Source organism: Stylophora pistillata, chromosome 5, assembly GCF_964205215.1.
Source record: "Stylophora pistillata chromosome 5, jaStyPist1.2, whole genome shotgun sequence".
Classification (NCBI taxonomy): Eukaryota; Metazoa; Cnidaria; class Anthozoa; order Scleractinia; family Pocilloporidae; genus Stylophora; species Stylophora pistillata.
In genome coordinates, this window is record NC_142523.1 from 33,835,510 (window position 1) to 33,850,509 (window position 15,000).

The 15,000-nt window shown below is 40.2% G+C and overlaps 2 protein-coding genes across 6 annotated transcripts in view; both read left to right on the top strand.

The window, feature by feature from the left end:
* Nucleotides 1-6,334, top strand: part of LOC111340903 (uncharacterized) — a 6,720-nt gene extending 386 nt beyond the window's left edge. Inside the window, exons 2-7 of the mRNA XM_022947823.2 lie at nucleotides 3,238-3,331; nucleotides 3,559-3,659; nucleotides 4,592-4,697; nucleotides 5,165-5,234; nucleotides 5,363-5,480; nucleotides 5,825-6,334. Of these exons, the coding sequence (XP_022803558.1) occupies nucleotides 3,250-3,331; nucleotides 3,559-3,659; nucleotides 4,592-4,697; nucleotides 5,165-5,234; nucleotides 5,363-5,480; nucleotides 5,825-5,980 (633 nt within the window). The 5' untranslated portion in view covers nucleotides 3,238-3,249 and the 3' untranslated portion in view covers nucleotides 5,981-6,334. The remainder of the gene's footprint in view (nucleotides 1-3,237; nucleotides 3,332-3,558; nucleotides 3,660-4,591; nucleotides 4,698-5,164; nucleotides 5,235-5,362; nucleotides 5,481-5,824) is intronic.
* A 5,322-nt stretch (nucleotides 6,335-11,656) lies between these two features.
* Nucleotides 11,657-15,000, top strand: part of LOC111340907 (superoxide dismutase [Cu-Zn]-like) — a 16,064-nt gene continuing 12,720 nt past the window's right edge. For all 5 annotated transcript variants that reach the window (XR_016001407.1, XR_016001405.1, XR_016001406.1 and 2 more), the window contains exons 1-4: nucleotides 11,657-11,775; nucleotides 12,209-12,381; nucleotides 13,022-13,124; nucleotides 14,308-14,377. Coding sequence is in view for 2 of the 5 variants with exons in the window: in XM_088760483.1 (XP_088616609.1) it covers nucleotides 11,694-11,775; nucleotides 12,209-12,381; nucleotides 13,022-13,124; nucleotides 14,308-14,377 (428 nt within the window). In the remaining 3 variants the exon portion in view is untranslated. The remainder of the gene's footprint in view (nucleotides 11,776-12,208; nucleotides 12,382-13,021; nucleotides 13,125-14,307; nucleotides 14,378-15,000) is intronic.

Here is a 15,000-nt window from a genome sequence, read left to right on the forward strand (position 1 = left end):
AAGCAGTTTGTCCGTTTTTTCAATTGGATTTGGGGTGTTTGGTCCAAAATACCAGCATACACTGATTTGAATTACCCTTTGATTCAGTTGGTCGCTCAGTTGAATCCCCGCTTGCTAAACTTTGGTAAACTTTGTTTAAACAGAACGTGGAAGATTCTAAATACTATTAGAACATAGCTAGCAGAACCGCGCAATCAAATTCAATATTTGTAAGCGTGCTCAAAATCCCGATAGTGCACGCTGACAGCGTCAGCAAATCGCTTCGCCAGAAATTTTTTTTTCGCGCGAGCGGCCGTTTGTTAGCGCGGGAAAAATAATATATTTCGCGACAATAATGGATACAAACAGAAACTCGACCTACTAGTCCGAAAAGAGTTCTTAAATGAGGCAGAAAAAGAGAAAAACAAAGGAAAAGGAGACTCGGCATCAACGCCATCACGATTCGCTTCACTGATATTGTTGTCCATTTTTCGCGTCGGATTTGATGCACAATTCTACCGGCTATGTTCTAAAACAATTGGTTCATGCTTTCAGCTGTGCACTATCGAGTTATGGAGCACGTGGGAAGTTTCGAGAGCACTCAAGAAGCTAGAGTTGCCCTCGGCTATCGCCTCGGGCAACTCTTACGCTTCTTTCGTGCTCTCGAAACTTCCCGCGTGCTCCATAACTCGATAGTGCACGCTAAAGCATGAACCAATTGTTAATTTGAAGTTTTTTATTTCAATCTGTTGAGAAACAATTAATCACGTACCTTCCTAGTTTGCAAAAGCTAATGTTCGTGCGAAAATGATCTTTTAAGAAGCGAAGATTTTTCTGTTTGTTGTTTTCCCGAGGTACTTGCTTATTCGCCAATTTCCGGCTTAAATTTGCATAATCAGTCTTTCGTGTCCTTGTAAATCTTCAGCCTGTCCAAGCCTTCGTTCATTACTTGTGCAAAAGTGATTAAAACTCAAAGTAAAAACCCGCGCTCGATAGTGTGACCGAGCTATTTGAGAAGTGAAAAATTGAATTATACTTGAATAAAAGCTTATCAAGACCCGTACAACATGTATAAACCGTAGTTAACACAATATAACCACCTCACACGTGCAACAGTTGAAAGATTCTCACATCTTGAATTCGTTTGTGTATTCCGTTGTTGTACTTCCAGTAAAAACTTACAGTCAACTTTATCGTAATTTCGGCAAATTAAACAACCTGTAGTTAAAGGGTTTGAAAACAGCACGCATTAACTATTACTTTCTGGTTGAGCGCGCGGACGCCGAGACTTAAGAGCATGGTCTTATTAATCAAAAACGGGGACGAACCATGATTGATTATTGGGCGCCTTTTTCATTCGGCGAGGGTGCCTCCCTGTTAACAGGCAGAAATATAACTTATTTCCATGAACAGGACTTATAGAAATTAGTGATAAAGAAACGTTTCCAACATCACGATCATAACCTGAAGGTTTATCATATAAGGGGCAAAATCACTGAATTGTGATTGGTCAAGACAGAGGGCATTTTTTCTTAATTTTTGTAATTGCCCCGGGCAAAATTACTTGAAAATGATTGGCTGAAAATCGCTTAGCAACGGCTGCCAAGGTAAAAAAATTTATGTTTGTTTTGTAACAATGGCGTCCCGTTTTGCGCGAGATCAGTAAGAAAACATTTTACCCCTTATATAATAAACAAGTAATCACATGGTTCCTAGTAAAATTAACGATTAATATCACTTGTGCTTTTGAAAGTTGCAGAAATTGCCCTCGTCGCTGCGCGACTCGGGCAATTTCAGCAACTTCCGAAAACACGCGTGATATTAAAGTGCACCTACACCCAAAAAATTTTTTTCGCTTAACGAAGTAAGCTTATTTTTTTGAGTATTTCTGCGCAAAAATTTTTTTCTTTGCTCAAATCTTCAATTTTCTATGCCCAGTCAAAATACGGAAAATCGGCCGCCATCTTGCCCCACGACCGAGTTTAAAGAGGAATGGCTCTAGTGGGTAATGTGACGTCAAATCGAGAACACGAAAGTCTGCTTTTCACACATTTTCACTTGTTTGGGAAGGTTGTAGTCGATAATTGTCCGAAAATATGCCGACTAAGTGTGTTGTAGAAGGATGTAGCAACGTGCGAAATTTGCAAGAGGGTATCGCGCTCCATACAATCTTCATACAACACACCTAGTCGGCATATTTCGGACGATATCGACGACAATCTTCCCAAACAAGTAAAAATGTGTGAGATGCAGACTTTCGTGATCTCGATTTGACGTCACATTACCCGCTAGAGCCATTCTTCTTTAAACTCGGTCGTGGGGCAAGATGGCGGCCGATTTTCCGTATTTTGACTGGGCATAGAAAATTGAAGATTTGAGCAAATAAAAAAATTTTTGCGCAGAAATACTCAAAAAAATAAGCTTACTTCGTTAAGCGAAAAAAATTTTTTGAGTGTAGGTGCACTTTAATCCTTAATTTTACTCGGCCCCATGCGATTACCTATACTAAGCAGAAAGGACGGAAACACCTAGGAAAACGCCGATTAAAAAAGATTAACTAAAATTTTTCTAATGAATTGCGCGAATGGCTGGATGTGTCAAAGGGTGCCGGATGGAGATTTCAGCATGATATATGTTAGTAGCGTTGAATTCCAAATAGAGACGTAAATAATTCGCAGTCACAGTTCTTGTTTTTAGACCACGCAAGTTGTGATGATTCTACATTCTTGTCTTTCATAGGGCAGCTCTATGTTACAACAATATATATGATCAGCCATTAGAAACTTTTAGCTGCTGATGCCTCAGTTAAGATGATCAACCATTCTTCAGAGAAAAACTAATTAATTTTGCCATTTACAATTCTACTGCTGATCGTTATTAATTCGCTTTACATGTATCAGTTGTAAAAACCTCACAATAACTTATTGTGTTAGACGGGTTTAGCCAAAAACGCAGTGCCAAGAACAAGGTTACAAGTTGAAGGTAGCGTGCGAAATCTTGGAAAAGGACACAATTTGAATGAGTCCCGCGTGGAATTCCAGCACACCTCGAAAAACATTTGTTTTTGTCGCCCTCTCTAACGCGCGCATCCCATAATGAATATATGCACTCATAGCTTACTCCCATTACCGCGCAAATCGATGGATTTTTAATTTGGACAAGAGAGTCCGCTTATTTTCTCTTGATTTAAAGTTAAAACTGACTCGCAAAAATATTCTAGAGTAAATTGAATCATCTTAGGTCCTGCTTTGTTTTCAGGAAGACGGCACGATGCTGTTCTTTACCTGTGGATTTGTGCTGTTGACAACAGCTGTCGCGGAAGTAAACAGCAAAGGTGTTAAAAGCGTTGCAGGTAGCTGTCACTGTTTTTCTTATAATGATCTAACATAACAAGAACGAGCCACGGAAAGAAAAGAATCTCATAAGTGAAATGACGTAAGGTGTCTTTCTGCAAAAATAAGCCAGCAAGTTTTGACGCTGATGAAACGAAACTGCAGCATTCGTTCACGGTAAACATTCTTGCAAGATTTTAAAACTGTATCACTACCAGTTCGTCTGAGTTCCTTTTTTGCTTTTCAGAAAAAGTGCTATTGACAGCTTTCAGTTATATTACTTCTAACTCCGCGCCCCCTCCCGGGACTGAAACGCCAGTTAGAGGGAAAGTGATGATGACTCAACCGGTAAGGAGGACTAGTGCCGAGTGTCCGACACCTTCGACCGCGAATCAAAATAACCTTGACCAGCGGTTTACATTAAACACATTGCTGACCAATCTCAGAAAATTTTGTTCTAGAAAGGCCCATCGTTCAATTTTTACTTTCAATTTGTTGCTTTGCCCGCTAATTAAGACTTAGTGATTTTTATTCTCAGATGAGGTCCTAAACGGAAATCTTTTGCAGGAGGGGGCACTGATTCGAACGAAATTTAGTAAGCTGAATCATAGGCATCTTGATTGGTTCTTACCTATGCTCTATTATGGGATAGAAGCATGGATGACGTCACCATTGAAAACATTTTTTTTCTATGTGAGATCGATCTTCGCAGACATGAACACTACTTGAACAGTAGTGAAACTAAGGCCTGTACAGTTCATTTCTGCGAAGATCGATCTCTCATAGTTCCTTTAATTAACCGCAGTTCATATATATGATTTTCATATATTCACAAGCGTAAATTTGTCTTTTTGTGGCAACGGTCGCCTGTGGAGGCGAAGTCATAATGTTGTCCTGTTGAGTGAGTGAGTGAGTGAGCGAGCGAGCGAGTGAGTGAGTGAGTGAGTGAGCGAGCGAGTGAGTGAGTGAGTGAGTGAGCGAGCGAGCGAGTGAGTGAGTGAGTGAGCGAGCGAGCGAGTGAGTGAGTGAGTGAGCGAGCGAGTGAGTGAGTGAGTGAGTGAGTGAGTGAGCGAGTGAGTGAGTGAGTGAGTGAGTGTAACAACAGAATACGAACGACCTTTAGCCCAAGAAGTCTGCCGAGTTTGACCCGATATTTCACGCTTTTGGAATATCCTACAACGTGGAATGTCTTGTTGTATGAAAGAAAAGTCTCACAAAAATGGAATTTTACATGTTAATTGTTGGTTGTTCTCAAATTGTTCTTTGTTATTTTGGTGCAGCCATTAGGATTAGGTCCTACTACGATGCACATTCACATAAAAGGTCTTCCTCCCAACACCGTACACGGATTTCACATCCATGAATACGGAGATACTTTGTCAGACGGTAAGTTTGCCTGGTCTTGTGGCAATGAACTAATGCAGCACGTATTGCATGATAGCCCGCAGAATGGGCCTCCGTTTGTACGTTTTCAGTCGGGCGAGGTAAGTGCGAGGTAAGCGCAAGTTGAACGCGAGGCAAACCCGAAGGGAACGCGAGGTGAGCGTGAAAGGCGAGTCTTGCGCAAGCTTAAGAGAAGAAGCGCTCCTCTACTTGTCCCATCTTGAGGAAAAAGAACTCAAAGAAAACTTAAGCTAGTCTTTTCGATTCATTTAAGTAAGCTTGTTCGATCAAAATAGCTGGATGGTGGTTTTGTTCATTTCTGTCGTTTTTATGGACCTCATTTTCGATTCAGTTCCCACACAAAAATAAAGACCATCAAGTGTGAGCCCTGTGCTCTGTTAATTATACGCTACGGAGCACTGATTATTATAAAACTGAGACTAACACTGGTCACATGACGTTATTTTCAGGGTGCCAGAGCACCGGAAGTCACTACAACCCGTTACATATGACACATGGTGCACCTCAAGATAAAATACGGTAATGCAGTTATGACGATATCTTTAAATTACTGTTCTTTTTTTGTTTTTTTTACACTGTGATTAACAACTGTTGTTACGTTTCGTTTTATTCGGAGTGTAAAGTAGAAAACTGCTTTCTGTTCTCAGTCACTTGGGGGACTTAGGAAACGTGGTTGCTGATAAAGAAGGAGTCATTAATGCAGTACTCGTTGATCCTCGCGTCCCTCTGTTCGGACCCTTCTCAGTTGTTGGAAGAGCGTTTGTGGTAAGCTAAATTTAGCAAATATATCAAATGTAATTTCCGAGGAGGAGATGCATTCAGCTCACGTCTGTAGTCCGTTCATCAACATCGATATTGTGATCAGTCAACGTGATCATCATCATCATTATTAAATCCTCATTTAATAATGATGTAATTATTATTAACGATTTCTTTAATTTTAAATCTTCTTTTAATAATAATTTAATAAGTTAATTCTTCATCCAACGTCATTTATTACTGCCATTATCAGATCTTCTTCTTTAATCAATGTTCTGACCGCTCAGAACATTTAGTGACTGGAACTGAGTATTCATTTCTTTGGGATATTTCTTTTGTTTCTTTCTCAGATACATGAAAAGATAGATGACTTCGGTCAAGGGACTGGGCCACTTCAGGTTGAGAGTTTGAAGACCGGTAACGCGGGCGATCGTTTGGGATGCGGCATCATCCGACTTGCGCCCGTCAAAATAGGCCAACAAGACCCAGATGTCGGAACCTCATAATAATTCGTCTGTTCGGTTAACAAAAAATCGAAGTTTCGTTGTCACCATATTTTCGTGTTTAATGAAGAAAGGAATTAACGCAGAGACTGCTGTAAAAGCTGAAAGGAAAAGACACTTATCTGCAACTCAAAGATTCCTTGTTTTTCAGTCACGACTTTGCTGATATCAAAATTTTATTGCTCTATGTGAGTTGAATGTAAAAATAAAATCATTATGGTTTATTATCGGTTTATAAGCCACCGAGACACTCAAGAACACCAAGAGAAAATAATGGTCATAATTTTCTCTTGAGAACGCGTGTAGTAGTAATAGCAATTAAGCCTATTTCAATTAAACTGGAATTAATATTTATAAGTTTGCTCAACATTTCATAGGAAACAGAAAATTGATGTGCAGAAATTTGCATTCATTTTCAATTGTTGTTTAGGAGAGGGGAGGGGTCGAATCAATTTTCACTAGGAAAAGCTTGTTGTCGAAAAGTCAAGTCAGAGATTTTTGCTCCTGTTTGAAGTTTTTAGGATTTTTTACAGACCCGTAGAAATTTCTCCTTTAAGGTTTTGTATAAATTTTCGCCTACCATAAAAAGTCTTTTCGAAATCGCACCCAAAATATTTGGTTTCGTAACTACGATCAAATCAGTCCACACAGAAGAAAATGACTAAAACCGGTTCAAACCTTCTTCCTATTTTTATCGATTAAATGTAGGCGTCGACGGAAATTATTTTTCAGTCCCGAGGTACTTATTTTCATGAATTAAAGGCTTGCTGTTGTAGTTCAACGTCCTACGTTCAACAGAAAAATGAAAAAGCAAAACAGACAAATGTTGTTTCGTGGTTTGTCTTATTTCGTTTAATTTCTTTTAATTATTATCTGTTACGTTTGTACCAAAATAGCGGTCACTAGTGTCCGAGGGTGCGTTCCCTACCTGATAAATTGTCTCAAATGAAGAAACCTGCTGTTTCACACTTTTGCGTTATTCTTAGGAACCCTTAGAAATTTTAATATCTATTCTTAATAACTGATGATTCCACTATGGATGATGATATGGCTTGTCAACGCGTTGTTTACTATATTAGGAGCTCATTATGGTCTCCCGCCTATATTTTGTCAAGGTTTATTTAGGGATTGGTTGGTTGGGCGGGGGGGGGGGGGGAAGAAGCTGGAGGATTTTGGTTTCGTTACAACAAAATTACCCTATCCTGTCCGGACTCCTGGTTGATTGGCAGTCAATTTTCTATGGAAAACACACACCCCCTTATGCTCCATTAGCGATGACTAATCCCCCTCCGTTCCCCTGAAAACCATGTGATCCCCAAATTCCTCCACAACCCCTCTCCCCCCAGGCATAAATCATGACTCGTCCTTTGTGAGGAAACCTAAGTTTACAAACCTCAAGATTTTTGTTAGATTTGCTCGTTGTAATTTAGATGTAACGGCAAACATAAGTAAATAAATTATTTGATTGATAACATACCGTACTCGACCCAGTTTCCTGGTGTACGTTCTGAAGTATCGAAAACTACTTACGTCATCTACGCACGAAACCCAGCTGAACAAGAGCGAAATTATTTATTTCAGCAATTTTAGTGCTGCTCTTCATGAGAAAGGTAAGAGTTCAGTTTATTCTTTTACCTTCTAGGCTTCTATCTCTAAGGAACGCAACAGCTACCTTCTCTCGCAGACGAAAACTGTGACATCAGCTACTGAAACCTTTTGCGAGCAAATGTCGTTAAACTGTGCGTGTTGTATTTAATACTTCCGCGATAGATAGGCCTTTTGAGCATCTTCAGTTTTCCTCAAACGCCTTCATAACGGAGAAATTATATTATTTTTTAGCGTAAGACTGTAACTACACGTTTACAAAGGCTTTACTACAAAGATAAAATGTCATTTGACGGCGCAACATACTGGTACACTTGGTTGCATACTTCGATTTCCTTGCGCATATTGCCTCAGGTTTGGTTTAGGAAGTACGTTGGAGAGGCTCGTTAAAGTTTTGCTTCGATCACATCTGAGGACTGAGTTCAGCAATGGTAGAACCATTTTCTCAATCTGTAAAGGCATGCTTAACGAAACTTCTCTTCTTTTTAGCTTTTTTTATCTCCTTAGTAAATAGCTGCACTACTTTCAGTTCAGTTCCGTTTTCTGTGATTTTTGATCGAATGAATGGCTCCACTCAAAGCTATGCAATCGTTGGAGAAGGTAAATTATTAGAGGCGTAAAAAAAAATATCCGCCTTCGTGTATCTAAACACATCAAGAAAGGTCACCGAATTTGACCCGTGCCAACTGAAAAAACTTACGAACTGTCGTCTGTTGCAATTGCTTATCGTTCGTTTGTGCATTGAAATAGGTTTGTTTCTTCAGCTGTTAGCCAGTATGAAAGAAGTTTCTGTGGAGTAGTTTATGTTTCTTAGATACATAAGTTTCATGGAAAGATTTCTGTGGAACAGATATTTTTAGAAAGATTTCTGTGCAATTGCATATTATTCTAAAGGACAGATCCGTAATGTCAAAGGTATTGTTTTTTTCATTGAGTTCTCTTTGCATAACTTGGGCTGTGAGAAAATCTTGCCATTTTCCTTAAAGTGCTACTGAAACGTAATTTTCATATCCGAGATTTTTGCAATATAATAGAGTTTGAAACATATGAGTGAACTGCGGTTATGAGACGTATATAAGAACGATCCTTCGCAGTAAAGCACTATTTGAGCAATAGTGGAAATCAGACCTGAAAAAAATTTCAGGCCTGTACGGGATTCGAACCACTGACCTCTGCGATACTAGTGCAGCGCTCTACCAATTGAGCTAACAAGCCAACTGGGTGCAGGCCATCAAATTAATTCGATATAAACCCGTAGATGATAAATTGCACTATTGCTCAAATAGTGCTTTACTGCGAAGGATCGTTCTTATATACGTCTCATAACCGCAGTTCACTCATATGTTTCATATGTTTGTTGTTGTTCGATTTATCATCTACGGGTTTATATCGAATTAATTTGATGGCCTGCTCCCAGTTGGCTTGTTAGCTCAATTGGTAGAGCGCTGCACTAGTATCGCAGAGGTCAGTGGTTCGAATCCCGTACAGGCCTGAAATTTTTTTCAGGTCTGATTTCCACTATTGCTCAAATAGTGCTTTACTGCGAAGGATCGTTCTTATATACATAATAGAGTTTGAACGTTATTTGCAAACGCTGTGTACTTTTTTTGGGCCAACGCATACCGGAAAGTACATTTTTAAGCATTCGAAGTTGACCGGCTGAGATCAAAATTGGCGGCCATCTTGGCGCGGCCAAAACAGCCCTGTGACGTCTCTGGTTGTGTACTTCTGTGAAAGAAGGGTAAAAGCATGGAGTGTGGCTTGCATGTTGGGAGGCCGAAAAAGAGGATTTCGGGCAAAATGCCATCCTCGTCTTATTCATCGGCGGCCACATCGGCATCTTGGCTATCTGCGAGAGGTTCGCCTGGATAGGAAGCAAAATTCCCGACTGATACCGAGAACGAATCTCTACCAGTCTGTTTAGTTAATCGGCAACTGACGAGATCCACAAGAGTAGGATCGAAACCGCGGTCTTGCCTGACCATCTACAGAAAATTTCGAAAGACATTATAACGGCAGATGGGCTACTAAACGCCTCGGGCCAAAGCAATGCCATTCAGAGAATGAAGAAAACATGGAAGCCTCATACGACACCGCCACTGAAGATGATCTACTCGGCAAGTCTGAGGATAACGAACAAATCCCTATGTACCAAATGCCTAGCAGAACATGCCCAGAATCCCTACAATATAGGGCGAGGGCCAAAATAAGAGCAGACGAGGATTTAAAAAATGAGATAAAGCAAATCCTTAACAACGCGGAGCAAGAAACAGTAAAGGCGATCATGTGCTTCTATGAACGTGAAATCGGTCGTTTTAATACCGAAATAAAGAAAAGAAAACGAGCCAAAACGGCTGGAACACTGAACACTAAGAACTGTAGTACGATCGAATCAGCGCGCGTGGCGCAAGCTGAAAGCAATCCAGACAACTTAACGATCGAGACAGTAAAAAAAATAGCTGTACATCTACAAAGGCGAACGATTCGAAAAAGACGCAATCCCTGATGTGTGTACTCAGTGCCGCACATAAAAGCAAATTCTCATGAAAAACTGGCATTTAATAGAAACACAACCACTACTGAGCGAACTATACAAAAATCCGCCGCTCGTATCTTACAAAAGAGGGCGGTCGCTCAAAGACATACTCGTGAGGGCTAAACTTTGAATATGCTACTCTAAACACACGCTTGGGAGTCGTGTAGGCCTGTCAACCCCATTTTACGCCACCATCTTCCTCTTCGCTACTGGAGACAACTTCGCTTCGTTCAGAAGAAGATTCACTTGATAAAACTTCAATGTCTGCTATCTCCTTCGCCCCCGAATACAAACAAACAGTGAGTGAAATAAACCACGCTATCGGACTGAACACAACCAGTGACGTCATCAATCCATTTCGCTCGGTACCAGGGCCCGGACACGGTTTTGTGTAAAATTTTTGATTTGAACGGTTAAAAAAGATATCTTTCGCTTCTTTTTGGCCAAAGCAAATTATCTCATGATGATCAGCATATTCAAAACTACAGGTTAGAGCAAATATTTCAGATACGAAAATTTCGTTTCAGTAGCACTTTAAGATGTGTTCCCCTGCTAAAAAAAAATTGTCTGCGAGTATTTAAAAATGTTCGTTGAATTTAAACATGTGGATTGGCAGGATAAAACAGCGAAAGTAGATAAAACTTTAGAAACATATTTAATTTCATCCCCTTGGAAATCCCACATTTTTGGGTGACGTGCATTTTTCGGGTCGTACCACGTACCACGTTGACTTTTTTTAGAATTCTTCTTTCGTAATCTACATATACTAGGCTCTCCTTTGTTGTCCTGAACGGGTGCGTGCTACCAAACACCATATTCCCCGCCGGGGCGTAGCAGTTATTTCTGTTTTTTATTGTCCTTTCTTTATTTCCTTTTGTTGCACAATGAGGCAAGCGACATAGCATGCTGCTAGATAAAACTAGCGAATGTTTTGGTTGTGGGGGGCGTGACCACTGCACGCGTTTCGTGTGTCACTTTTGATAATCGCTTCCCCAAACCTTTTATTCCACAAAATTCATCATTTCACCGGTAGAGGTCGTTGTGGACTCTCTTCCGCTATGTGAGTTTATTCTAAAAATTTACCAACGTGGTAACACAAAGGAACTTAAAGGAAACAGCTAAACAAAGAAGAGCAAGCTTGTTTGCTGTCGTTGTTTTTATCAGAGCCATCTAACAGTCACGACGGCAGCGTTACGGAAGACGTAGATTTAAAAATGAACTTATATTTTAAATTCGAATTTCGCTAATAGCTGGATGTGTCTACCGTCTCTTATAGCGCCACACCTCAACTTGAGCATAATTTAGTATGGGAGCAGCGTCTAACAATAGAAACTTAAATAGTCTTCCATCGGGGTTCCCGTTCTCTGACCAAGCAAATTTTGGTGATTTCACGTTGTCGTTTTGCAGAGGAAGGCTCGAAATTTACAAAGTTTTACAACGCACGTTCTGACCTTTTGTTCTGTTAATTAATTCTTTTGTTTTGCCACGTTCTCGTTGCCATCGTCGAAATGGTTTTCTCTCAGAAGAGGCGTCATTCATTATTTCCAAAATGTTTGTAGTTCCAGTCAAAACATCATGATGCTTCTCTTCGCCTGTGGATTAATGATGCTGGCAGCAGCTGCCTCTCGTGTAGTCGTATCGAGGGACACCTTTGAAGGTATTATCTGTTATTTTATAGTTTACAACTAATGACAAAAACCAAATCAATACAACAGAGCGAACAGACACACTGCGTGTGCACAAATACTAAATTAAACTTTGCAGAGAGATATTGCAGTCCTTTAAATTGAAATTTCTAGTTTTTTTCTTGCCAGTCGGTAATCATCATTGCTCATCAACCGTTCAAAGGCTGCGTAGCAAGCCAAATTCTCTGCGTGACAAATGTCACTTCTGCTGTTCTAGTAACAAATCTTTAGGGCTATGTTTAAACGTCGGTTTTATTTACTTATTTTTTTTTTTTTAATCCACTGTCCAAGGGTTACTTGAAAGCCAAAGTTACTTGCATGACATGTCATTTTCGCCGCATAAATAAGAGTAGGAAGGAAGAAGAAACATTTCAGAACAATTTTCCTTCTTTTTCCATGTTTCAGGTGAACTTATGGTAAAAGCCATGAGTTTTATCATCCCTAATAGCCAACCCCCTCCCGGTGAGTTTAGCCAACCCCCTCCCGGTGAGTTTAGCCAACCCCCTCCCGGTGAGTTTAGCCAACCCCCTCCCGGAGTCGTGAGCTACGTTTCGGGATTAGTCAGGATAGTGCAACCGGTAGGTGAACTGGTGACGAACATTGGTTTCATTGATGTATCGAATAATATCTAGAACAAACACACGGAGAGTTTCTTAATGCAACGTTCTTGCTGTTCACTTTGCTCTGACCGCTGGTTAACGCGAGGGGATGTTCTTGCTTGTGTTCCGAACTCGGCAACAATGTTGCCGTGTTCTTCCCGCGCTTCATTCCAGAAGCCTGCGTAAGTGCTCGTGGGAAGAAATACCATTTTCGTGCTTTATACCGATCTCGTCTCCAGCGTCATTCGTTTACACTTAATTACTGGCCACGTGACCAAAAGGAACGAGGGCTTTTGAAACTGTTGTCTTTGCATCAAGAGTCCAGTGTTAACGAAGTACGCGTCTTTCTCCAGTCCCCTCATCTTTTTTTTTATTATGCGTTCTAGACCTCTAGCCTATGCAACATATAAAAAGAGCAAAACAGAAAATACAAATTTAAATCAAACCAAAAACAAAAAAAAAAGGAAAGATGATAGCGAATGTCGCATTGTATAGGTAAAAAACTGGTACTAATCTTTGGTTACTAGGTGTATTAATCATTATTTAAGTGTTATTAATCTATTTAACAATTTATTTATTCATTTATTCATTTATTCATTCATGCATTTACTCCTTTCAGCGATCAGGTGGCAATACAACCATGTCTCTTTACTTGGAAAATCTTCCTCCAAACAGTCCCCACGGCTTCCATATTCATGAGTTCGGCGATACTTTTACACAGGGTACGCTTATAACTATTTTATTCCCGACAGCGTTTAATTTTTAGCTTCTCCGTACGTTATCGATACATCATCCGGCAAAGAGATGATGAGAGAGGAAAACTCACCATCTCTAAGTTGATATGTTCTTCTCTAATTTTTAAGGAAGTGTGTAGTTACTGGCAGATATCTTTACCACAGTAAGTTGGTGAAATGCAGCTGATTACACATAGCTTTTGTATCAGCCCATGTTAGATTCGATCTTCCTGTGGCTTATCGCGTCCATTTTAAGTTGTTACTCTTAATTTATAAAGCTTTAAATAACCAAGGCCCACTATACATAAAAGAATATCTGCAGCCACACAGTGTCAAGGGTCATCAGCTACGTTCCTGCGATCAGGGTCTCCTTAAGGTCCCAAGAACTAACTTTAAGACCTTTGGTGATCGTGCCTTTGCCCGTTCTGGACCTTTTTTGTGGAACGAACTGCCGCTTGAAATTCGAAACAGTCCAAGTGTAACGATTTTTAAGTCAAAGCTTAAGACACATCTATTCAAGCTGGCTTACAGTTTGTTTTGATATTTTGTCGTTTATCATTTTAATATTTGTAGTTAATAATGTTGTAAAGCGCTTTAGAATATTTTATAATTTTAGCGCTTTAGAAATGTAAATTATTATTATTATTATTATCCAATACCATGTGAGCGTAGGAGCTGCACGCGTAGACTTAAGCTTCTACAGCGCATGTGCTTGGAACCGCACAAGGGTCAAACTTCTGCGCTTGTGCGAACATTAAGCTACGCCTTCAACCTGCAGCATGGCACCTCTAAAGGTTTGTGCAAAGCTCAAAAGTTTATGGTAAATCAAGAGAATTTTGATAACTAAGTAAGTTATGTGTTCGAAGTTTTAAGTTCTCTTTTCTCCACTTTTGTATCCTTTCGCAGATTTCCATGCACTTGTCTGCGCTCGGCAAATTGATCCATATGCGCGTGCCTGACGTTTAACCGCTGTCAAAGTAAAGCCCAATCTCGCTCCAAGAGCACTCCATTAACCCTTCTCTAGGGGAGCAAACGTTTGTCAAAGGAATTAGGATTCTGGGATCGAGATTTAATAACGGTGCACAACAAATCCCCTTTCCTTGCGCCCAAGACGGCTTTTAAAGAATTCGTTATGGGTTTAAAATGAGAAATATCGATGAATGTTTTTCAGGGTGCCAGAGTACTGGTAGCCATTATAATCCGTTTAATATGACCCATGGAGGACCGACGGACAAGATAAGGTAACGCTACATCCACACACTGTCACATTTGGTCACTTCAGTTAGACTTAAACAGTCAAAGTAAAATGGGCGGGTCTCAGTTACTGCTCTGGGGCTTTAAAATTTAAAGTAGTGTACGACCTTATGGACTGAGTACAAGGGCCGCACCAGAAAATATTTGCCTTGAGGTCATGCCGGGCCCGTCCTTATTTCTGACTGAGAGTTAAATATTTTTTCGTCCGGCCTGGTCGAGGCCCGGTCGATAAGAATATTATCATATTACTTCAGCTCGTTTTCTTTCTTTCTTTCTTTCTTTCTCTCTCTCTCTCTCTCTCTCTCTCTCTCTCTCTCTCTCTCTCTCTTTCACTCTCTCTCTTTCACTCTCTCTCTCTCTCTCTCTCTCTCTCTCTCTCTCTCTCTCTCTCTCTCTCTCTCTCTCTTTCTCTTTCTCTTTAGATTGTTGCCTGCCTACTTGCTACCTTTTCTCCTTTTGCATTTTTTCATCGTGCAAACAACTTTAAAATGTGTTTTGTTGATGTGCAGCTTAAATTTACACTTCTTTTTTGGCAGCTATACTGAAACACAGAGAATGTTAAGCATTGTGAAGGGAAATACCGCGTGTTCTGTTCGACAAGCGTAGCAAA